The sequence below is a fragment of the Lepisosteus platostomus genome, chromosome 3 (genome assembly GCF_059453375.1).
Source record: "Lepisosteus platostomus isolate fLepPlt1 chromosome 3, fLepPlt1.hap1, whole genome shotgun sequence".
Lineage (NCBI taxonomy): Eukaryota > Metazoa > Chordata > Actinopteri > Semionotiformes > Lepisosteidae > Lepisosteus > Lepisosteus platostomus.
The window spans coordinates 70,453,367-70,478,826 of NC_142613.1; the positions used below are offsets into that span (position 1 = coordinate 70,453,367).

The 25,460-nt window shown below is 37.1% G+C and overlaps 1 protein-coding gene across 10 annotated transcripts in view; it reads left to right on the top strand.

Annotated features, from left to right (window-relative positions):
* Positions 1-25,460, top strand: part of ralgapa2 (Ral GTPase activating protein catalytic subunit alpha 2) — a 198,778-nt gene that overhangs the window by 70,186 nt on the left and 103,132 nt on the right. For 7 of the 10 annotated variants that reach the window (XM_088626655.1, XM_088626653.1, XM_088626654.1 and 4 more), the window contains exons 16-25: positions 208-372; positions 4,125-4,265; positions 5,552-5,677; positions 7,372-7,472; positions 7,786-7,876; positions 8,590-8,763; positions 13,271-13,429; positions 15,128-15,321; positions 15,714-15,812; positions 17,266-17,421. In XM_088626655.1, coding sequence (XP_088482781.1) covers positions 208-372; positions 4,125-4,265; positions 5,552-5,677; positions 7,372-7,472; positions 7,786-7,876; positions 8,590-8,763; positions 13,271-13,429; positions 15,128-15,321; positions 15,714-15,812; positions 17,266-17,421 — 1,406 coding nt within the window. The remainder of the gene's footprint in view (positions 1-207; positions 373-4,124; positions 4,266-5,551; positions 5,678-7,371; positions 7,473-7,785; positions 7,877-8,589; positions 8,764-13,270; positions 13,430-15,127; positions 15,322-15,713; positions 15,813-17,265; positions 17,422-25,460) is intronic. The other 3 variants (XM_088626652.1, XM_088626648.1, XM_088626656.1) reach the window with 3 other exon arrangements.

The following is a 25,460-nucleotide window of genomic DNA, read 5'->3' on the forward strand; positions in this document are numbered from 1 at the left end:
AAGTGACTGTTGTGTTTGGGCATTGTGGGATATAAAGGGAACAGTGGTCCTCTTATATGCTAGTATGGCATCTCAATTGTATGACTGTACAGCCGCTCACCATTCAATAATTTTTTGCCTTTCAGCAAGCTGATAAGTGTGCTTTGTCTTAAGATGGTGGCCGGGTACTCTTAGATCCCGTAAACATGTTTATTGTCTGTTTTTAAGGTGTGATTCAAGATGCTCAAAAAGCAGCAGCAGTTGGCAGGTCATTTTCTCTGAGCTGGAAGAATCAGGCAGATGCCCAGGAGCCAATGAGATTCAGAAGTGCTACAACGTCAGGGGCTCCAGGGGTGGAGAAAGCACGAAATAATGTTCGCCAAAAAGCCACAGGTCAGGATGGCATCATATTAAGTTTTTAAAATTTTATTTTAACCCTTTTAAAATAATATCTGGATGCATGATAAGTTTAATATTTTTGGTTTACAGTGAAAACATAACCTTTAGTTCAATATATACCCCAGTAATTTTGTACTTTCAAATGCTGTACAGTATATAGCTTCACTTCTTTTTTGTGGCGATATGTTTACCTGTGATACAGTTAATGTACAGTATAATCCTTTGTTAGAGTTTGTATATTGGGTACATGACTTTAGAGTTTCTTTGTGATTTTTTTGGGGGGATGGCATTAAAGCCTAACCATGTATGAAATCATTTGAAAATTAGAAGAGACATTTTAATTAATGTTTATGGCAAGATCAAAGCCTCCTTGTAGTTCTTTTTTCTGCTGTCATTCTAAGACTTTGTTCCTGAAGCATGTTTGACACAGGTTTCTTGGTATACTGCTTGGAATTATTAATCAGTCTTGACACCAGTAATCAACAACACAAAATAAATTCTTTTAGGCTGCCTGTCCTAGTACAGTATGTTAGTCTAAATCACCAAAGGTTTTCCGTACCCCTTAATGAGAGTTTTTTTCACACCTTCAACAACATTGTGGGAAAAAGGTTAGCATAAATAGTGAGTAGGTATCTTATAGTGAAACTGAAAATGAATGGCAGTATAATCATTCTAAATTAAGCCTTTTTTCAGTCGAATAAGGGACAAACATACTGCAGATAAATCCCCTCAGTCACTTTTCATTGTTAAAGTAAAGGCTGGAAATCACCTTTTTGAGATTTGCAGTTTTGAGGAATAACAACCTGACCAGTTACCCAGGACCCAGGTCATGATGGGAGCCAATGAAGCCAGGTTATATCGCATATAGAAGTGAGAAAATATACATTGAATCATCACTTTTTAATACTGTATATACAAATCAAATATGAGTCCTGTTTGTGGAGGGTTCTTTTTGCACTGCACATGATCACAAGAATGGCAGTGTGCTGTAGTGCAGATATTCATTAAACGAGATGTTTGTGACAAGTTGAACCTTTCTAAAAGTAAATGTGTTCTTGACCCCTGAAAAGGGGCAGGTCAATTTCTAAAGGAGTGCGTTTGGCAGCACAGTTACTGTGAAAGTATTCTATGATTCCAAAGTTTAATTCTAATTTTAGGTTGTAAGTGAAAGTCCCTTTCCAGGGAAAGTTTAGAGTGAATATTGGCCCACTCTCTGGATTTCTGCTCTGGCACCTACAGTATAAACTGTAACTGGTTGTTTGATACACAGTGCCCCAAATAGACCATGTTTATCCCTTTTCTGTGACCTCTGCTGCCCATGAATTCCTGGATTTGGAAGAAAATATTGAAATTTTTCAGGGTGGTTATGAAAACATAAACTGTAGTGCAGACTAGTTTTTACTTTAGTTTTTTTTATATCAAGTCTGGCAAATGCTGGGTCTTACCTTGCCATCATAAAACAGCAGTTTCCCTCCAAAATGTGTAAAAAAAATAGAGGCAATTATTTTCTTCTTCCAAATTGCTCAGATGTGCAAATGTCTTTGTCCAGGTCTATTAAACTGATATTCGTGACCTAAAAATGCAAACATGCTGCAAAATATCTTTTAGAAAATACTGCTCGCCACAAAAAGATCACATGAATGTGAAATCACAACATATGTCGAAGGAAATCTTCTAGAGTAGAGGCTGACAAGCAACATAATGGTTTCTATTCAGTGCTTTATTGTATGGTTTTCAGCAAGTCATTACCTATGCATCTTACTTTTATATCTTGTTTAATTGGCTCACTTAGCAAATTGTATTCTGCTTGATACAATAACAAGATTGCATTATGGACTGTGATACACAGCGAAACAGTGCATTTCAGTGGGTGCTGGCTGTGGCTGCGTGTTCTTAAAGGGATAATTCCTGATCACAAAAGGCAAGCAGATGGTGTCTATTGTGCTCTTTAGCTTCACCTTTGAAAGGCTACATGTTTCAGAGTCAGTAGTTAAACAGAACTGATCCCCGTTGACAGTTTACAAATTGGGGTGCGCACGTCACCTCATAAATAATTTAAAGCATTATTTGTAGTTTATCAAAGACTTCTAAGTGACAGGGTGGTGATGAAAGAGTCGTCTCACAAGTGCCTGATTCCCTCTCCTTATCTGCCGTTGGACTGTCTATGAAGCCAATCAGTATACCTACTGCTTTCACTATGTCCATTGAAGTGAATGCAAGTGAAATAAATACATGCGTCATAATACCTCTTTGGGTTACAAATTATGGTTGTGTTTTTGTTTTCACTTTTTCACTCTTTGATTTTAATTCCCTTTGATTAAAAATAAGAACTTTATTGAAAAGCTTAAAACTGAAAAAAAATCTTAACAATTGTAAAGCGACTTGCAAAGTGAACATTAGCCTTTTTCTGATGGTAGTACTTGTTTATCCGCCTTTCTGTACCATTTGATTTCATGTACTGTATGTCTTGTGTTGTGTTCTTAATGAATGCAACACACTTAGGCAGTGTGAAGTCAGGATGCAGAACAGGGAATACAGTGAATAATGTAAGTGTTTTTGAATACATTCATTTTTGATAATAAATTATTACACATAGACAATATTAAGAGCTTGTTAAGTTTTAAACAGATGTAGTTCAGCCTGAAGGAGAGCTCTCTGAAGTTCGCTGCCTCTGTGTGTGAGATGAAAACGCAGGCTGCCTCAGATTTCCCTTTTCTCTTCCTAATTGGATTTTTCATGCATTGAACTTCAAACACACTAATATCCCCTTCATTTTAAGAATTCAAACATCAATCACACAGCCATCTTAATAGTTTCATTAGGAATATAATTAATTGCTTATTAAAATGCGTAAAAGATACACTATACAGCAATAATGAAATGTCTGAAAAGGGAGTAATTAAAATGTGTTGTTGCAAAGCATAATACTTCCCTTTCATAACCTTCTTAAAGATTAAGACTCAAGTACAGACAAGATAGAATAGTCCTAAAACAAAACATGAAACTATAGGAATACTTTTTAATCTATACTTCGTTAAAAGTGATACCATTTGTTCTGCATATAAAGCATTATGTATTTCATTTGTTGAAATGCATTTAGTAAAACAATTAATTGTTTTAAGGTTTTTAATTAAATGCCAGACTGTGACTGATTTTCACCATTGCTCTTGACTGTTCCCTTACACACAGATAAGTTCTTTCACAACATTTTATACACATTGTAGAGCAATAATTAAAATGTAATTAGAATGAAAGTGTCCTTGCTCATTCTGTATCTATGGAGTTATAAAGTAGTAAAGATTCTAAATATTGAGGGTACTGATAGAGTAAAAGAAAAACATCTGCTTTAAATCCCTGTGGTTAACAAGCTGTTATTAAAAAATAACTTGTATGTCATTATTTCACCAAATTTTTGTTTTCAGGGTGCTGTCTCTATTTAATAACATTGTCAATTTTTCAGGTGTTCCTTGACTTTCCTTTCCTAGTCTTTCCTGAAAGTATTTTCAGCTCCTGGTCATGAGGCTTTGGTATTATTCTGTGAGCCTGGAATCCAGCTCGGTTTCTGTTAACGAGCACTTATTGAAGTTCATCTTTTTTCATTTTTTTTGTTTCCCTTCGTGCATGTAATTATTAAATAACTTGACTAGCTTTGATGGCATTTGTATAATTATGATGATGTATATTGTGGGTTGGGTTTGGATTCTATATTGATCATATATCCTTCTCTCACTCTTTTCCAACGAAAGCTAAGCGAAGCCAGTCTATCAGCAACTGTGTGCAGCTTTACGAGGCTTTGCCTGCTACTAAAAGTGTGCCTATGCTTCTACACACTGTGAGCTCTTTCTTGCCTGGTATCTCTTCCAGCTCTTGTTCTCAGAGACTTTCAGGTAGTGTACTTGAAAGCCAGCTTTTGCTTCACTTCTTACCACTTTCTGTGCATGTCTTGAGTTTTCTGTTTGTTTTCCCTTTGCATGTTTTTAAGTTATGCACAGTTCATCTTGCAAGTGCTGCATCAACTAAGAAGCAGCCTTTTTGTTTCATTTGGCTCCTCAAAGTAAAATTTAAGAAGCACTGTGCTATGTAAGCATTTAAATGTCTTATTCATTTGTCTCCTTTTAAAAGAATAAGAATAGAAATCAGGAAGAAAACTTAAGATCCAAACAAAAATACAGATTATTAGAATCTGCTTGCTAGAATTCACCTAGTGCAAGAATTTAATTAAGTAAATATCCTTATTATCTTTGTCCTTTTTTGTGCTTGAGTTTAAAATTACTGTTACTGAGGCAATTCGCATACAACTGAGGCAATCCATCTATTAGCTGTTGAAATATTTAACTTTCTATATTTAAATGTTAGACTTAGTAGTTGATATATCCTAGGTTAATCGATATATAGAGTACACTACATTGCAGACATCTTAGATGAAGTCAGGAGTTACAGTGTACATTATAAGTACCAACAATTCACCAGATGATCCAGTAGCGTTTTTTACCATTAAAATTACACTGTTAAGTTTGGGTGAAAAGAAACAAGAGTAATTTTAATTTACATTGATCAGAACCAAAACTTTATCACATTCAAAAAGTTAAAATATTTTTACCGATAAAATCTAATTGACTCATGGGGAGGTGTTTCTCATCATCGGCATGTTGTTCTACACACACCAAGACTACTTTTTGCTCTGTTTAATACATATCTACTATCTTACTATTATCTTTCAGATAATACTTATCTGAAAACAAAATGGCTAAAATCCCAGTGGGAGAGTGCCACAAAATGTTGTGTTTTATGTTAAGAAAAAATACTGAGTGAAAAGAGGGGAACAGTGCAAAACGTCTGAGACTTTTGCACAGTATAAGAACTTAAAGTCCATCCGGTTTGTCCATGGTTTGTTAGGTTGCTAGTAACAGTCTGTGTACATATTTATATGCATTTGATGATGTATATAAAGTGTAAATATCTTTGTTCTACCCCTCATACATACCCCCTTGTGACAACATAGCCATCTTAGTCCTACTGAACAGTAACAAGCGATAAATACTTCCACATAACCAATGCACACAGAAGCCAGCGAAGCTCCGCTCATTAATTGACTAACATGAACTCAAGGCAGCGCAGCCGGCGCTGGCGCCCTTGTGGAGGGTCTGACTGTGTTTCCTGCTGCCGGCTGCAGAGGTGGACGAGTGCCCGCCGGCGGACGGCGGGGCCGAGGGGGAGCCCGCGGAGCTGGGGGAGCAGGGGCTCCCTCGCAGCAGCAGCACCTCCGACATCGCGCGGCAGCTCTCCGAAACGCTTCCAGGTACGGTAGGGCCGCGGCGGTGAGCCCTCTCCGCTTGTCGTTCTCCCTCTCTGCTTGTCGAGTCCTGCTATACAGCCCGCCCGCCGATTGCTCATTCAAACGTTCAAGCAGTAGCTGAAGACACTTTCTGCTACAACCAGTTGAGTAGGCCGAACTCTTTCTTAGCCACTCGGGATTCTTTTGGATATTGTCTCTGTTGTTCGTTACTTTTTGCTCCTGTTATTATTAGAAGTAGTAGCTGGAGTGGGGCTGGGCATGAGTCGAGCTGGGCATTTTTTGGGGGGCATGTTTGGTTTTTTTTAGCGTTTGGTTCATAACCTCCCGTCGTCTGTACTGTATTGACACTCATGTTTCACTAAACTAAGCAAGAATCATTTCCTCAAGTTCCCGAAGCTGACTTCAGGTGGTAGAAAAGATATTAGAAAATTCCTCTCAAGTTACATGGAACAGTTGCGACAATTACATTGTTTGATATATATGACAAAGATCTTAAGAGTTGGAAAAATACACCTCTGGCTGTTCTCCACCAGGTGTGCTGTACGTGGAGAGATATATCTGACTGGATATAACTTTAGATATCCCTAGGATGTCAAGGTTAAACAATGCCTGGCTATCTATGGCATTATTTATCTGCCAAGTAAATGTTTTGTGGTAATACTTTTATGCCTGGACAAGCCTGAACTCGTAGCACTTGGTTTCCTTGGAAGCTTGGCACAGTCCGACAAGGGGCCGAATACGACCCGGAGCCCCTAGGAGTTGCTTGGGCTAGTTATTCCAGCCTCCCTCATTCAATTAACAGGTGCTTTAGTCATTAGAACTCACTATTTTAACCCTGTTACGCCACTGGTGTGGTGTTCTGTCATCGAGGTGCTTTCAGGATAATGGCAGTGCGTTTACAGTACTGACCCGTGTCTCTGAAAGCTTGCCTCTGTCCGAATCTGCCTGAGGTCTTCCGAGTTTGTCCCAAACGCCCAATAATATCAAATCTCCTGCCCAGCACCTGGCCAGTGGGTTTCCTCACAGCAGCCCAGTCTCCCTATCTGTTCCTGCCCTGAAGACTGCGCTTCCCAACCGCCATTTCCCTTTCTTAATCTCCATCACTCCCCATCCTCCCTCGGCCATCTCCGGCGGCCCCCGAGCTCCACCACTTCAGCTCTCCCCACCAGCCTTGGATACCAGCCTGTCAGCAAGACCCGGCTGCCAGTTCCCTAACAGAATTTAGGGAAAACTGACATGATTAATGTAACACAGTGGATTGGCTGTTTAATGATGACTCATCTGGCGATTTGATGTGAAGTTATTTTAACATCTCCAGGGTCACAGACTGGCATAAACAAAAAAAAAAAAAGGAGATTGAGACAAACGCTGTTTTGACAGAAAAATTTAAATTAGCTGTACACGTTTCACATCTTAAGATATCTGATAGGTGATCTTGTATTAGCTCTGCTTAAAATATATATAATTGAAGTACACAAAAATGAGAAAATTATGAGAGAGGAGAGTTTTAGGGCAAATTACAGATGTGAGGATAACTGATGTTTTAAGACGGTCTCATTAAGAGTTCGTACAAATGACTAATTTGGTTGGTGTTAACCTAATTCGATTTTAATTATGTTAAACTCTGTAACACATTTAACAGCAAATCTAAATGTCTGTTCTTCAGAGGTTGTTTCCAAATGTCTGCATAATTACAGGTCAAAAAAGGGAGTATTCACCAAATGCCAGTAGTTCAGACATGAGAACCTGTGGCCTAGAGAACTCCTCGAGAGTGAGAAGAGAGAGTGAGCCTCCTGTGGTGAGTCATTGAGCTTTGGGCTGAGATACAGCCTACATCAATAACTTCCAGTCAGCTACAAAAAGGTGCATTCAACATTTCTTTTCTTTTCTGAACATTTAATTCCATCTGCCTGCAGTGTGGAAGTCATTTTGTTTTCTTCTGACCTGTCTATTTGAGTATTTAGCCGTTTCCTTTAGAAAGATCGTAGTGTGGTAAAACTGTTGGAAATGTGTGTATAGGAGTATAGGTTGCATCTAAGTTCTGTTCTGCTTATGTCTTTTTAGCCATCTGTGTATCCCAAATGCTAAATATATTTTTTTAATTATTCAAGATTCTCGTACGACGAAGTAGCAGTCCTCCTGATGTAGAATACCCTGGGGACTCTCACTTACATTCCGGAAAGACAAGACTACGAGAAAAAAGTGAGTTGTAATGGAACTCTCAACAGCATAATGTAATTAAATCAAATAATAACTGGTAGATCATAACTGAAAGTTATTTGTCATATTGCAAAATAATCACAGTTGTTACAATGAAGTGTCACAGTTTAACAAGTAACTTGGTTACAAAGTGAAGTATGCAGATTAGAGCATTTTATAACACTATATATAGAGATATAATCTTGAAATAAAAAACAGTGCAGTGAAAGGTACTGAATGAGTAATGCAACAGATGAAGAACCAATTAATATTAGTAAACATGTTAACATTTTAGGAATTTACAGAAAATTGAAAATTGTAGAAAGACGCTTTGGTAGCTGTTGTCTAGTGCTGGTATGCTGCTGCTGATGTGTAAGTTTCAGGGTAAGGCGGTTAAGAACCTTGGATACATACTGAAAAGCTGAGTTTTTATAATTTACTAATGCATTGTTTCCAATTCAAAAAGGGAGCTTACAGAATTTTATTGTGAGCCTTGTTATAACACATGTAGATTTTCCTTTGGTAGCATTTTCTAAGTATTACTGAATTTTAAATTTGACAAAACGATGCTTTTGTATAAACAAGACAAACAAGCTCACAACAAGACACATTTTGTAACACTAGTAACTTTTTACTTCCCGAATCAATCTAAAAGACCTTGCAGCAAATAGTACAGCAGTGCACTGATATATGACCCTCTGTAAATTAACTTGTAGGTGAGAGTGTGAGCAGTGAAGCCTCCAATGGTTACATCAACGAGAATGATGTCAGCCTGATGTCATGGCAGGCTTTTGAGGAAGAGCAGGACTCCCAGTCTCCCAGTGATGTCACCATTGACCCAGACACACAGAGAAGTCTTCTGCAGCTGAGCCCCACAGATGCACTGACAGGTACTATTGAACCGACACCCTGCACAATTTATAGTCACAGAGCTCACAAGGCGTAAGTACTGTCATTTCACCAATACAAAGGTTTCATTCTGTGGTGTCTTCTGGAATTCATTCTGCAATGGATCACAGGCTTTCACCTATTAAAAATATCAACTGAAAAGATAAGCCCTGACTTTTATAGCGTTAGATGAGTAATGTAAGTACTATAAAGATGCATCAGAACTATCCATGCTGGAACTTCAAGTTGTGATCCTTTTTTTGGGATACACAAAGACTACAGTGACAAGGCAGTTGCTTTTACCATTCCTGCTTTTTGGACACCAGAGAGGAATTTAGTGTCTCAAAACTATATGTTCAAGATGGATAACAAATACAGGCACCATAAAAAGTCAGGCATTGTAACAGCTTTATGTATTTCACGGCACAAGTGCACTTCCCAGTGAACTTGCTGCCTGAATAGATTCAGTAGTCATGAATGCATGCCAATGGCATCTCCTCTGTTTCAAAAATGTGTATTGTCCACTGAATTGTATACTGCTTAAAATTTGTAGGTGCAGTATTTATGCTCTATATTATATCAAGTTCTTATCTTTTAATAGCACCACAAAAAGAAAAATGTATTTGGCAAACATACACAAGACACAGTTATGCTGCTGCAATAGGAATTTAAAGACATTTATTATAGAGAAAAGAGGGCACAGAATCATATGCTGCAATTAAAAAAAATAATTATCCTCTAAGTATTTTAGCAGAGACTTCAGCATTCAAATAAGTCTGAAATTTCTGTAGTTTCAAATGATAGAGATCCTAACAAAATGTAGTGTATTTCCAAAGATAATTTAATTTTAGTTTATTTTAATTACATTACATTAGTTTTTATTTCATATAAATATATTGTTTACTGGTTATAGCTACAGTGTAGAGAGATATATGGTTAAGACATTTCATGTTTTATTTGATGTGTGCAATGTAGGTGAACTACAATGGGTATAGGAAGTCACCACCCCCTTTCAAAATGTGTACATTTTGTTGTATTACACTCTGAAAATAAAAACAAATTAAATAAGGCTTGTTCCATTTTTATTTACACACAGTAACCCACATTAGCCAAGTGAAAATACAATTCTAAAACATTTTAATTAATATTCCAAAAGTAAAATACCTTATTTGGATAAGTGAACAACCACGTTACAATTGCATTTGTAAACTTGTTCGGGTATAACCAATCACCTTACAGATCACGCAACAAACTAATTGGCTCCCACCTGTGATCAGTTGTGGTGATTATGATTAGTTCAGAATAAAAGCAGCTGTTTCTAGAGGATTCTACTGCTTGGAAGTGCATTTCAAAGCAAAGAATCCACTATGGGTGGAAAGGTGCTTTCAAAAGAACTTGGAGATAAAGTTTTGGAAAGGCACAAATCAGGAGTTGGGTATAAAACGATTTCAAAGGCTTTAAGAATCCCATGGAGCACAGTCAAGACCACCATTAAGAAGTGGAAGGCATTTGGCACCACCCAGACCTTGCCTAGATCAGGCCGTCCCTCCAAACAGGATGATCGAGCAAGAAGGAGACTGAGCAGAGAGGCTACCAAGAGGCCGATGGCAACTTTGAACGAGGCCTTTATGGCAACGAGTGGTCATTGTGTGCACGTGACAACGATATCAGGGGGGATGTTCTCTTATCCAACCCAGTTATTCTCCTTTTTTATTTTTTATTGCGAAATTTTGCTTTCTTTTTTCACTTGGATATTGCAAGGTACAATTTGAAAATGAAACTGGTAAAAGTCTGATTTTGTCTTCTTTTTGGGATTTAGGGCAAGAATTTTGAAAGGGGGTGGTGATTTTCTATACCCAGAGTATATGGTTTAGTTTTCTAACATGTCTCTCCCAGCTATGATTTAATCAGAACTCCTCAGACAAGCACCCCTCTTGTCCAACACTTCTGTCTTTCTTAACATTAAGAATGTGTAGAATATCCTATCTCGCTTTATGTAGGCACTATTCTATTACTTTTGATGATACTGACGAATCCCTTCTTTTTTTACTGTCTTTTAAACAATTATAGCATACTTTTGGGATTGAAAATTAACTGAAGTGTCCTGCTGCCATTGAATATTTCACTGACAGACATGATTCTACCTGTAAACATACTGATAGTTAAGTTTAGATAGTTTTATGTCTCAGTGTTGAAATTCTTACACAGAGCTGTTAGCTGGTTTTAATGTTTCCAAAATCTGTGACAGATTTTAATAGATTGTGGTACCTTTCCAAGTAACTAGTGAAATGTTTTATCCTTAAAAATGATCATACTAATTCTCTTTGATTTTTCCTCTACTGGCCCCTGTCTCATACTGGACTAAATTGTACTTAATAACCTGTACACTTGTGTGTAAGAGTAAGTGGCGTTGTTTTGAATCCCATGAAAATTCCTTGGGCAGATTATCTTTGTCGATCCCTGTTTTTCGTCATTCACATCTTGCAGTTTGACGTTGATACTCCTGTCTTATGGTGGTAACTGGAAGAAGATGTAATGTTCCCTTTCAGATTACAAGAGTTTAGTTTCCACAGCATTTAGTTTTGCTGGAATGAGATTTGGCCTTACTTTCTTTAATCTGATTACAGTGTGATTCCAATGAATAAACACTTCAATTAGTAGAAAGTGGTATTTGCCTTCTGCCTATTGTTCATATTACCCGTTTTCAATGTTGGGACAGGTCTCCTCACTCTGTACTCACTTACTGAGAGTACTTATACTTATTCTCATAAACCACTGGACATTAGAATAGGGTCATGGTTCTAGACCTCCAGGATTTAACAGAGCCTACGACCTTTCTAGTCCTCCCCATTTCGGAATTTCACAATTTCTCCTTAACTTTTGAAAATTAGCAGAGTCAGTATATCAGTTACGGCTCTGATTGCGTCAAACTACTGATTTAGTGAACTAGAAGAGCTACAACTTGAGTAGCCCTGTCTAGTTGATGATGTTTCTTGTGTTACTGTTACATATACAGTATCAACACTCTGACCATCAGCTGATCAGTTTAAATTTGATCAATATACATATTAGACTACTTGGAGTCATCCCTGGGTTTCACCAGTTCTGTGATCCCAAGAATGCTGTGTGCTCTCAGGGTGCGACACACTGTACTCCTTTTTTCACATGATATAAAAGTGTTCAAATCTTTTTGATTTGGTCTTTTCAGCTTTATTATTTTATGCTATAACAAACTATTTTCTGCATGTACAATAGATGCAATGTGTAATGTTTTGTGATGTATTCAGATGTACAGAAGCACTGTATGTCCATAAAAATGTTACCCCAGGGGACAATAAAGTTTATCTTATGTTCTTATTTATTACTAAGGATATTTATAAAGGAATAGAGTGGCTGGGCTTATTTCTAGTTTTATGATTTACTACAGTGCCTGTTGGCACAGTGTCTTTTAAGGCTAGTAATCGGTGCACTTATTATGTTACATTAGTGTTGAGGTTGATTCAGATATTTTGGTGCTTTTACATACTTTTGAGAAATTACCGGTGCTTTCCTTTGTTTGTTCACTTGCAACCCGACATGAGATGTCTGCCTACTCCTCTGCTGTGATTGGCGGGCTGGTGAAGTAGCAGCTTGGGTTCATGTAACCTTTATTGTTTTTCCATTTTGCTTATCTGTCCGTTGTGTTATGTGATCAGTTAAGATCTCCAGGTGCCGGTAGTGTGTTCCACTTTGGAAACAACAGGGGTTTTTGCAATGTGCTGCTTTGAATAGGAGTGTTTAAATAACTGCGGACAGGGAGCTAGGGAATAGAGAAAGGAGCAGCAGCTGGTAACATGGGATGTTTATTCCTGTCACGGCCATATCCTTCACCTGTCTTACTGGAATTGCATTCAAAGCATGCCTTATTAAATACAGGCCCATACATCTCTTTATGGGGTTTTTTAAAGCACTCTTCTGTTTATTTATGCAGTACACACAGTCTGAAATGTGCCCATTGAATGCAGTTATTTTAAATGACAATTGATCATTCTGAACCTTTCTGCTGTGAAAAATCTACATTTCTTACAATGCTGAAGCCCGTTTCCCTTCCATCAATATTTGCATCTGATTTGTGAAAATCCCTGTATTAAATGTGCATTCCTTTTATATTAAGGAATATAAACTTCTTTTATGAGGTTAGAAATGTTACCATTTTCTTTTAGATAAGGTACGATTTGATTCCATAATACAGACTGATGCGGGGAAAAAAAAGGAATGTTTTCTTTTTTGCTTAGTACTGCATGACTCCTGTACTCATAGGTTGGTGATATTTGCGGTTAATACTTTCCATGGTTTCATTTGTGAAACAAAAGGCCAGTGCAACAGAATTCACACTCAAAAGGGGAGCTGTACTTTGCGGTTGAGGAGACAGGATTCATCGGAGCTTTCATGACTGAAAAAGACGTCCTGGTGGATGCCTGTATATTTGGTGTTCTTGTTAAGCAGAGCTCTTTTTTCCTCCCTGTTTAGGTTCTGACTGTGCCCTTCCTCCCCACTCTGCTCCCTCCTCCCACCCCCAGCTCCCCTCTGCTTCACCAGCTTTGCTAGCGCACCCTGACTGCAAGGACTGCCCCCCACTCCTGGAGGAGACCGTGCACCAATCTGTATTGCACATGCCTGAGGACCTGGGTACTTTCCTGTCCCTTTCCAAGTCTTGATTTATCTGTCCGTGTAATTTCTCTGTGCTTGACTGTCCTGGGAAGGAGCACTTATTGGTGGGATGTTAAAGCAGTTGGGTGAATGTGCTTGGCTGTTAGCAAAATGAAACGAGAGACTGCCTGCTTCTGTGCTGTGATTTAGCGCGATGTGCCACACCCCTCCAATCATTCTGTTATGTGCACTGTTATTATTATTAAGTGGAAGCTTTTATGTTGCAAATCAACCTACCTTTCATTTATCAGCTGTGATCGCAATGTGCGCTGCTTTATTTAGTGCTCGATTATATTCGCTTCTGGTGAGCTATTGCTAGAATCGTGCCCCCCCAACATTACATGATTTCCTCAATATAAGTCCATACAGACCCTGTGTGTGTTACCTGTGGAGTTCTGGTGAATTGTGGTCTTTATCATTTAATTTGAAAACAAGAGGGAAAACGTTTAGCGCCATTACTGCTTCTTGACAGAATGCCCCAAGTGTCAGATTTAATCTCGTTTTTCTTCCAAGGGAAAATCTTTAGCTTAGTTGATGCAACCTCAAAAATAAATAAAAATAACAAAGCTTTCTAAGATGGTAGAATTAAGGAGTGTGCTTGGTTGAACACTCATAGACTTCGTTAGGGGGCACTATCTTCCACTATCATCTGCAAAATCTTTACTTAAAGTGTTAAAAAATATTTAATGCACAACTAGGCCACTGCACAGGCTTGTACACTCGTAAATGTGATCATGCATACAGTTGTCCTTACTTCAACACTTCTTTGCTTTATTTCCCAGTTCAGTTTTCTGTATTTGCCTATATTATGTTCCAAAAAATATAGCATCCAAGGCAAGACTACACTGTGGAAGGCAGATAAAAACAGAGAAATACATTTTTATAGGTTATTTGAGCTTTATATTTCAGGACCTGAATATTTCATTGGTGGTTGTTATACAGTAGTTGTATGCTTCTTAAAAGAGTGCAGGAAATGTGCATAAGATGCATTTAACTCATTTTCGTGGACATTATTAAAATGTTTCAGCTTACAGATGTTAATTCTCAAAGAGCAGAAAGTTTAGATGGAAATGGAACTAGAGTTCCATTTTTTGTGTTATTCTTCTAGGCTTTATGATGACATCTAGCAAGCAATGATGTGTAGGAATTCTATAGCAAAATCATGTGCAATATTTAGGCCAATGAACTTTGTTATACTGTTTTGTAATCCCTACAAGTTGTCACAGTAGTAAAAACAGAAACCTGAAAAACAAGTTAAATTAAGATATGGATTGGTTCATTCTTGACATTGTGATCTGTCAACAACGTGAATGCAATTCAAAATGCTTTTTTTTTTCAATATCTTAAAAAAAATTACACCTTGCCTTTTGAGTTTGTATTCAAAGATTTTCACAGAGAAAAAAGAATGATCTAGGTGCTTACTGTAGGTGTCCTGTAACAGCAGTGCTTCCCTTGAGCACCGATAAAGACCACTATTCCTAATTCAGTTTCAGCACTGAGATTTTTCTTTGTAGCTTAACAGAGTTCTTGTTAGTGTTATAAAGAAAACTCACCAATTTTTAATGTTTCCTTCTGGCTCATCACAGATTGCACAAGTAATTTGGTATTTCATCAGGGGAAATGAAAGCAAAATGTAGATTAAACCGTCTACGTTTGATTTCCACTGTGACTCTGCAGATAGCAGCGAGTGCCTGGCTGATGACATTAGTATCATTGCTGGGGGCAGTCTCACTGGCTGGCATCCTGACTCTGCAGCTGTACTGTGGAGAAGAGTTCTGGGAATTCTGGGAGACGTCAACTGCATCCGCTGCCCCAAAATCCATGCCAAGGTGTTCTGCTATCTCTATGAGCTGTGGCACAAGCTGGCAAAGGTAACATTGCTCACAGATACTTACAGAACATGTTAACTTTTCAGTCTTTTCATAACAGGTCTTATAAGAACTAGCTTTTGTCAATTAACAGAAAATATGGTTTTCAACTAAATCTGTGAGGAATCTGTGTGTAAATCTGTGAGGTCATAACTCATTTTTAAAGCTAGATTGTAATTTGTTATATTTAAGATGTTCCCCAGAATTTCAGTTCCTGCAGAATTGATTCAGCTGCACATGCCTGCATTAAAATGGGTTTATGCATCAAAATAGGGGCATTTTCCAATAGATTGTTGATATTAAGCTGCCGTTCTGCACAGTTCAATTAAACATGAATGGCTGAATAGAAATATTTCATCAATGTGATTTGCCAATCATATTGTTTATTATTCTAGATCAGAGACAACCAGGGAATAAGTGTTGATAATCAGTCTTCTCCTCCTCGACCAGTACTCATTCCACCACTGAGGATGTTTGCATCCTGGTTATTTAAGGTAAGATGCACAGTGCTTGTGCTGATAGTTTTAGCTGTGCCCTAACAAGGCAATTCAGATATGTATATTATTATATTTCTGAATTCCTAGCATTCCCCGATTATTGTTTTTCCTCTTTGAACCACTTATTTATTTGCAATTGCATAACAGTACCTCCGGATTTGAGTGAATTGAAGGAACATGTGACTTTTAGTGTTGAAAAACTTTAGGGCTGTTACCAGATTATTGATTACTCATTTTTGTGCTAATTATTTGAATAAAAACTGCATTAGAGTTAGTTGGATGGGGAAAAAAGTCTGAGTCACTCTCATTCTCTCTGACTTTTACACCAAACGCCAGGGTACTGCCTTAGTCTTGCTTGGGCAGGGCTAGTTCGTGGCACAGAAGTAAAGATGAATTACTGACACAGACTATTCCTTTTTTTGGTCAAGGTAAATTGATGTCTGAGACAGTAAAACTAATCGGAGCTTTCCCATTGAAAATCTAGCATCGGGGACACATTTAACATATAGAAGGTTATAGATGGAAGGAGTTCACTCAGGCCATGTAGCTTTTGTTTTGTTTGGTTGTTAGATCTCATCTGAGTGTTTCTTGAAAGATGCCATAGTGTCAACTATGACACTATGCTGGATAGCTCTCTCAAACTTGTGCCTCCTGTTCTCCGTTTTAAAAACATGCCACCGTAGTTTCCACTTGTGACCTTGTGTTCATTGTTGTTTCTCTAGTGCTTTTGTCAGTACCTTCGAGGATTTGAGAACGTGAATCAGGTCTTGTTTTTTGGGGGAGCTTGTCAACTGACTCGTTCTTTTCTGAGCTGATTCTAGAGCAACAGGGTCTTCTTTGTTCACACTGTACACAATACTATAAATTAAGTCTTCCTCGTGCACTGTACGATTTTAGAATAACATCCCTTTTTAAATTCTTTTAACCAAGTATCCTAGCATTCTGTTTGCCTGTTGATGTGTTCCCCCCATCGTACCTAAAACTGTTCTTCCAGCTCAGCTGTCCCCATTTTGTGTTTATAGTTTGTTGTTTCTTCCTACATGTAACACGTTTCATGCACTTTACTATTCTGTGTCATCTGCTAATTTTGAATTTTGAATTTCCTTTGCTGCTTTTACGGTGTTTGCTAATCCACACTTTGGTGTCACCCGTGAACTTGATAGAAATTAAGAAGAGCAGTGTTTGTAATGCAGACCCCTGTGGTACTCCGCTAATTGCATCAACTCTATATGGGCTTTAATCCCTTATCTGCATGCTGTTTTTGATCCATTTTGTATCCATTATCCATTAGTTCTCAATCTGCTGAAAAGTTGCTCTTTTTGTGCTACTTTCTGCTTGAAATTATTTTGTTAGTGAAATAATTGAACATTTAATTCAGATTAATTAGATTTTTGATACATATACTGGATATCAATTTTGACTTTTTTCTTTAAATGCTCACATTTTGAAGGCTACAGCTCTGCCTCCTCAGTTCAAAGAAGGGCAACTCCAGGCCTACAGGCTGATCTGCGAGATGATGACCAAACATCAGGATGTTCTTCCCAATTCTGATTTCCTTGTACACTTCTACCACGTCATGCATAAGGCCTTTACCAGCGAAGATCAGGTAAATCAGTGCTTCTGTCTTCCCTGTATGGTGTAAGGATTTAAATTTTCTCTTTTCTCTTCCCCCTGCTTTACTGATATGCTGATCATCCCTTTCATCCCTTAGAAGCACTGCTGGACAGAGTTGTTCCCTAATGGCCACTTTCCGAACTGTTTTATTCTTGTAAACCAGGTGATCACATGCACACTGTAACAATAACTGTTCTATAATAAGTGGCCAATAAGACAATATTCTGAAGAAGTTGTCTGATAGGTATTATCAACTTGTCAGGTTATTGACATAAATGTTAAAGAGTTCTAATGCTTGTATTTTTACACTTTACACTTTCTAGGTTACACAGTTTGCATGGTGACATTTACCAAGAGCTGTATCACACAAGATGTGCTGCATACAGTATGTGCTTTCTTGGCAGAGCTGTTTTTCTTGCAGTATCCACTAGATGGCAGTGTGCTGTAAGATTTAAGCTGCTACCACTCCTGGCAAATGATCTATGTAAAAACCGTTTTTAAGTAAACAAAAAAAAATCCCTCTCTGAATTGGTTGCACAGTATGTCCAAATTGCTTTGCTTAGCATTATTTTTGTGAGTTTTAAAGACATAAACCCAGTCAATCTACTGTTTGTTCTTGTGCACAAATTGCCAGACTGTTCTTCTTAACTATTGCTTCTAACAGGGCATACTGTAAGTATTCACATGTGGGGGGCACACATGCACTTCCTCTAAATCTTTCTGGAATCTTCTTTAATTTTATCTTTTAATCTTCACAGCTTTGTCTTATTTTGCTTCCTTTTTTAGTGAGCGGAGTTTTTTTTCTTCTTTTCACTCCTCATGGTGGTGCAGTTGTCATTATGTTGACGGTTTGGTTCTTGAGCATAGCGGACACAACCAATGAAATGATGAAATCCCTGGTCCAGTAATGTTGATGTGTGAAATAATGTCAATTATCTGTAATAAAATATGTAAACCCAAGTTAAACTTGTCTCCGGCTGTTCAGAACCATTAGGAGGGAAGTAGGTCAGTCAGGCATTTTAAAGAGGGGAAGCCACAGTGAGTCTTTAGAGTCTCTGCATACTCAGGAAACGTGAAGGGAGGGACCAAGATGGATTGTCAGTGATGTGAGAGTCTGGAATAAGATGCTCAGCATTGTTGTCAAAACAACGGATACCCTGTCTTCTTCCAGATGGGTAGATGATAATTCAAATCCTTGGATCATGTACTGTCGCCACTAGCAACCAAACTTACTAACTGGGCCAAATGGCCTTGTCTCGTTTGTAACCTTTCTTATGTTCTTAAGTCCTGGCCCGTGTCTGGAAGGTTTCCACGGTATCTGGTTTGAGCTTCCAAGCTGTTGGGTACCCTTGGAAACTCCCGAGTGTAAGCCTTGTGCAGTTCATCAAGCGGCGCTGGCACACATACACGACTCCAGAAAGGTCACAGAAGAAGCCATTTGTCAAGAGCTGTGGTCATATGTTTCAGACTTCAGAGCCATTATTAAATTCAATTATACCCAAAAGTAAATGATCAGTGTATGAACTAGCAGGTTGTGGAGCATCAGGCTAAGATTATAGCGTTGATTGTGCTTGCGGGATTGGTGCGAATAGCCACGGGAATAAGTTTCATTTACAGCTGTCATAATAATAAATCATAATTTTATTTAATAAAAAATGTAATAAATAATTAATTTAATAAATAACTTTATTTTATATAGCGCCTTTAGAGGTGGCTTCTCAAAGCGCTTTTCAGAATGACAACAACAATAAATAAAAAAAAAACAATATACAAAATAAAACACAGTTACAATACACAGAGGAAGCCGTGGATGGTGGTACTAAGTATAGCAGGAGCAGAGGGGTAAAGAGTGGAAGCAGTTAAGTAAAGGCTCTTCTAAAGAAGAAGGTTTTGAGCCTGGATTCCTTGGGGAGAGAGTTCCAGAGCTTGGGGGCTCAACAGGAGAAGGAGAAGGCCCATAGAGTGTAGACGGGCTTGAGGGACAGTTAGGAGACCAGAGTTAGAAGAGCGAAGGTTGCGAGGTGGGGAGTAGGGCGATAGTAGTTCAGACAGGTACTGAGGTGCCAAGCCATGCATGGCCTTATAGGTGAGCATGAGAGCTGTTAATAGACACCAGGCTGAAATTAGTGCAAGAAGCAGCATGCTTCTGTATCATTCAGATTGAGCTTTTATGTATTTTGCTTGTTCGTTGTTTTGATTTGTACATCATATTTCCATACACACACAGCAACATGTTAAAAAAAATGCCATTGAGTGATACCACATTTCAGTGGCTTACAGTATGTACTTAATCGTCTGTTCCCTAAACCCCTTACTAAATATACCCTTAAGCAGAGTACTGCCCAGGAATCAGCCTTATTATCATTAAAATAGCACAGGATTAAATGCATTGTTAGACATTATTCAGAATGGCTAGTTTTATATCTTTTGATTTTTTACTTAGGAATGACAGTGGTGATGTGAAAATATGCGAGAATCCCGTTCATGTCTCTCAAAAGACTAAATATAAAAAATGAAAACTAATATTATGAAACACTGTAGTAAAGAAATGTAATTTGTTTTGCTTTTGTTAATTAGTAATAATAATTAATACTGTGTGCTGAGTTAACTAAGTTTATGGTGTCCAGCAACAACAACAAGGTATCTTTTGAAAAAGTCATTTTTGAGGATTGCCATATTTTTATATAGGAAGAAAATTTAGAGTTTGGGATTTTATTTGCATTTGTAATCTTTTCTTTTTCTCTCTTTCTCTCAGTACTTATTAAAGTACTGGGATTTTGAGCACATGAGATCCTATCACAATTAGGTACAGTATATACTGTACTGTATACTGTAAGGAAGACTTCCATCTGCTGCTAAGTAAACGTTTTAAGTTACAGGTTATGGCTGTGACCTTTAGGATAATGTAATACTTGCAATGCATGATGAATGAATTGTGGAAATGGCATTTAGAGAATCAAATATATTTTGATGAAACCTCGTTTTTACTGCAGCAAATATAAAAGATGCTGAGTTTGTTGAGTTGAACTAATGTTTTTGTCACTTTTCTTTTTTGAAACGGTTTGAACAATTTTAGAAAAATATGTCTAGGGGTTTTGACACTTTATCCATTATTTTAAACAGATGTAAAAAACATAATCATTACATACAGTGCACTGTTTATTCTTTTAGCATTAAAATCAAACTAATCAAAATAAATATTACCTTTTATGCAAAGACATTACACTGCTGACACAAAATGAAGCCTTTTTCCGATGAAAATAATCAAAATGGTCTTGATCTCTGAACGAAGTAGAGAAAATGAAATCCCAATTTAGATGAGAAAAATAAAAAAACAAAAACAAGTGCCAAACTGCTTATTACTAGAGCACTTTTTTATTTTTTCTTTATTATGGTTATGAGCATAAAAGTACAACTCTGCATCATATGTTAAAGAAAAAAGCATTTTTCCTCTCTGCTCAATAATGTAGAGCAAACTATACCCTGATGTCAAAATTCAGTTTCTTCCACAAATATTGATAAAAGCTACTCTTAGTGTTTAATTGCACCAAGAACAAGAAGACAACCAAAATAAACCCCGAAGGTCCCATCTCTTTGTATTGGAGAGTGGGGAGGAACAAAGAAAATATTTTTCTAGATGCACTTATCTGATCATTCCTCTATATTTAAGTTTCTATATCTAAAGTATAATTTTCAAGATCAGTGTTTTAATTAATTATGATGATCTTTAACTTTTCCTTAAATGTAAAACAGCATTTCAGTACTTTGTTTCATATTGCTGAAAGAGATTTTGTAGAATTCCAGCTACAGTATCTATCATACTAACATCAGCACTGATTCCTTCACATTTTTAACTGTATAAATTGTTAGTCTTTCAATTAGATTTGGGCTAGATTTTAACTTCAGTTTTTGTTCAGCAAGTGCTTTTCTTGGTATCTGAGCAAATGTCTCTTTTATATTTATGTACAGATGGTAAAACTGGCTTTTTCCTAAAAGCATTTTTAAGTTTTCTTGGTTGTTCTGGCCTTTGATCTGTTTTCTTATCGGTATTGTCAGATGCAGTCTTAATGTAGCTTCCAACAAAATCCTCTTTGCTCCTGAAAACACTTTAAGCTCACATACTGTATACATTATAACATGCCAATGCATTTTCACATGATCCTCTTGCAACTAAAATTTTCCCTAAATAAATAATGCAGGGTTCAAAATGATTGCAGGAACATTGTGGCTGGGGGTTTATTTATTATTTAGATACATGTATAGAATATACACTGTAGCATGTACTGTATGTTTATATTTTATTGTTTCCCCACATCTACTGTATATTTGCCTTAGTTAGTAAAGCAAGTCTGTTTTCAAGATGCAGCACACAGTATAATATATGTAATTAATTACTCCAATTATGTGAATTTTAAAAGGGTGGCAGAACAATGATTATATCAAGGTTAGCATCTAGGGCTTTTATTGTATAGAAATGAGATGCTGTTGGAGGGATTGTGTTATATTCTTTGGCTTTGTTATTACAAAATACAATATGGGGACTTCTGCTGTTCAGTTGGCACAGGCTTACGGGGATGTGCAATGGAGCGTGTACAGATTGGATGAAAATAGTCTGCATGCTGCACAATAGGCAAACAGCTTGGCTATTTTACATGAAAAAGTCCCTTTAACAGTAGGCTGGCTCTCGTGCTTAAAACACAAACACACAAGGTGCATCAGTGACATTTTAACATGCACACGTTTGGTAGTAATTAAAACTGTGTGCTGAGTTAAATTAGTTTGGGGTGTCCAGCAACAGCAACAATGCATCTTTTGAAAAGGTCATTTTTGAGGATTGACATATTTTGATATACTGTAGGAAGAAAATGTAGTGTTCCGGATTTTTTTCATTTGTTCATGTATTCATTTTGTGTTTCTGTGTTTATACATTCCCTAAGTTGAGAAGCCATCACTGCTAGGATCAACAGGAGTTGGGAGTCTTATGGGACTGACTGGGCTGTTACAGGGCTACTTTGGGAAATTTTCTGAAATTTCCAACTTGGAAGGGAGAATTTAATTTAATGCCTGGCTTTTGCAAACATTTAATCCATTGACACTGTAGAAACGTTTTTCATTTTACTGGTACTTTACCTCATTCACCTCTTCCATGCAAAGAAGTGTATAGCTCCCTCACTAACAAAACTTTAGAGACAGCTGTCAAAACTGGGACAAGAGAGAGTAGCGAAAATCTGTTTACAAATCAACTGTTGACATGCTGAGCAGTAAGCAACTGTTTTGTTTAAACATGGAATATTTAGTTACCAAAACATTAAGGAAAAAAATATTATTTATATTTTCTGTGAGGTAATGTACACAGAATTCATTATCTTTACATGGAGAGGAGATCACAGTCGAAGACATGTGAAGGGATCTTTGCAAATGGAAGTGTCTGAGCTAATAAGAAGAAAACAACTGAAAAGGAATGTAGGCTGACAGTTTGGATGTCCAAGGCCAATTGTTTCTTAATTATGTCTTGATTTACATCTCATCTGAATTCTGCAGACTATAAGACTACCAGATATTGGTATTAAAGATGCATTTCAAGGCTAATTGGATTTAAGCATGGTGATTAAAGACCATAGGAGAGTTTTATAATCTATCAGGAAGAAATTGCCAAAACCTTTTTGCCTTACCTGTGTTAACATGTGAAAGATCGGTACTGCACAGTCTAGAGTAGAAAGTGAATGAACACTACTCTGGAACTAATCCATTCCTGAGCAATGCAGTATCATTTGGATGCTGACATGTGGATACCTACCTACAGTATGATATGCTTTATAGTAATGGTAATGATGCCCCAAGTACACAAGACAATTACTGTAGCTGTTTTACTTATAAACGAACATAAAATTTCTGGGCTGTGTCTGCTGACTGTAACCCATTCCCATTTTTATTTTGTGACCTACACAGCATAAATATGATCTGATGTGCTGATGTGCTGGTATGAAGTGTGAAGCACAGATGTTTATATGCTATTAGAGTGCCAAGGCAGAGTGCCTGAAGTGTTTGTAGCTGTGTATGGGCTCCTAGAAAGGATATTTTGGTCAGAAATGTTTGAAATGAAATGCCAGCAAGATTCTATTGCCTTTTCTTTCAAGATGCTTAATTACAATTCATGCAATAAGTTTCAATTAATTCTTATTTCCTAGCGTATTACTAGGAGGTTTCATAAATGAGTGCAGTCATAACAGAAATATTCTAAGAAGCATATATATCCATTTCGGACGTGCTCATGAGCCTCGTTAAATGCAGTGGCTTCTAACTTTGACTACATATGGAAAGAAAAGAAAAGAGAAATGAGAAATATCTTCACTGAGTCTCCTGAATGGCAGGTTAAGCTCTAGGATAACAGATTCGAGCCTCGTGTTACTAGCCGACTGTGACTGGGACTCCCTCCGTGGGGGCACACAGCTGGATGGCAGTTATTTGGGCAGGGTGACCCTTGGCCAATTAAAAGACAGGGGCATGATGTGCTGTTAGTGAAGGCCGTGTTTCTTCCCCAACTGGTACAAGACTTTCAGTGAGGGGCACTGGTACCTGTGACAGGCTACACCTCCTCTTTCTCCCTAGTCTTTGCTCATAGGATTCATAGCGGTAAAAAAGTGCATAAAAAATACAGAATTGACTACATCAAACTGGGTGGTGTAAGAAAAGTAATTGGAGATGTTTTTTTATACTGTATGTATAGATTGTTTTTTGTATTTTAATTTAAATTTTTTAGTTTTTTTTTATAAGTGTGTTTAGATGGCTCAGCTGTTATAGTGTTGTGAAATGGCAAAAGCTGATGAAAACGCACATGAAATGTTGTTTTATACAACATCTCAATCTACGGCATTTTATTCAGAGAATGACTTCAGAAAGTAGGCTTTGAGAAGTCGGCAAAGGACTAATCACACCTTATATTTGTATTATAATTAATACTAATTCTAACTAATAGTAATCTTACTGTGAACCGGATATTAATTAACATTGTGGCTTATTTATTTGATTTGAACATCATGTCCACTATAATGAAATCAGAATTTATTATTCTAACAATTAATGTTCCTGACAAAGGTTCTTATATAGCTGGTATGGTGGTTCCCATGCAAACTGAATAAAGTAATAATAAAACCAATATAGCTGATACCCTGGCTTTTCTCAGGATACAAATGGATGGATTTCTGCTAGATGGGCCAAATAGCCTCCTTTTGTTTGTAACTTTTCTTATATTTTTACTCTTATGTCCTTAAAACATACATAACATTTTTTTTATTTTTGTTACCATAATTAGACTTATTATCAGGAAAGGATATTTAAGGTAACTGGAAAAAAAACTGCTACCAAAACATTACACTACTGTATGTGGTATAAATGTCAGCATGTCACATACAGGCAACTTTAAAATACATTTTTCCAGCAAGCATACAGTACGTGCTGCACACCAATTTTGTCAATCCCTGATTATAAACTAAAAAGTAAAATGATACATTTTATGAAAATTGTAAAAATAAGTTCACCTGTGTATTGTATGTTGATAATTACTGTACATTCAGTGCAGCCTGTAAAAAAAACCCTCAAAAGACTACATGGCATTTGTCTTTTCTAAGCCAGACTTTGAAAAGATAGTTTATTAGAATAGATCTTACAGTTAAAGAGATGTTTACAAAAAAGGAAGAAATGCAACATGTTGTTTTCTTTTGTCTTTTACTTCACTTTATGATGTGTCGTAAGCAAAGCAGGGCTATTAGTTCTCAAACAAGAGCATCATATTTTCGCGATATGTCGATGCATATGTATTAAAGAATAAACTTTACAATTCCTTACTAAAGAAAAGTAAATAGAGGAATTTTCTTTTTAAAACCTGAGTGGAGATATAGAATGGGTCAGTTTTGAATCAAAATTGAAACTGTTTGTTCTCATGTATTCCATTACCTTCATTTAGCCTTGTGTATCTCTATATAATACCATATGTAAATACATGGGAATTTTACTGTTTTACTATTGATTTTG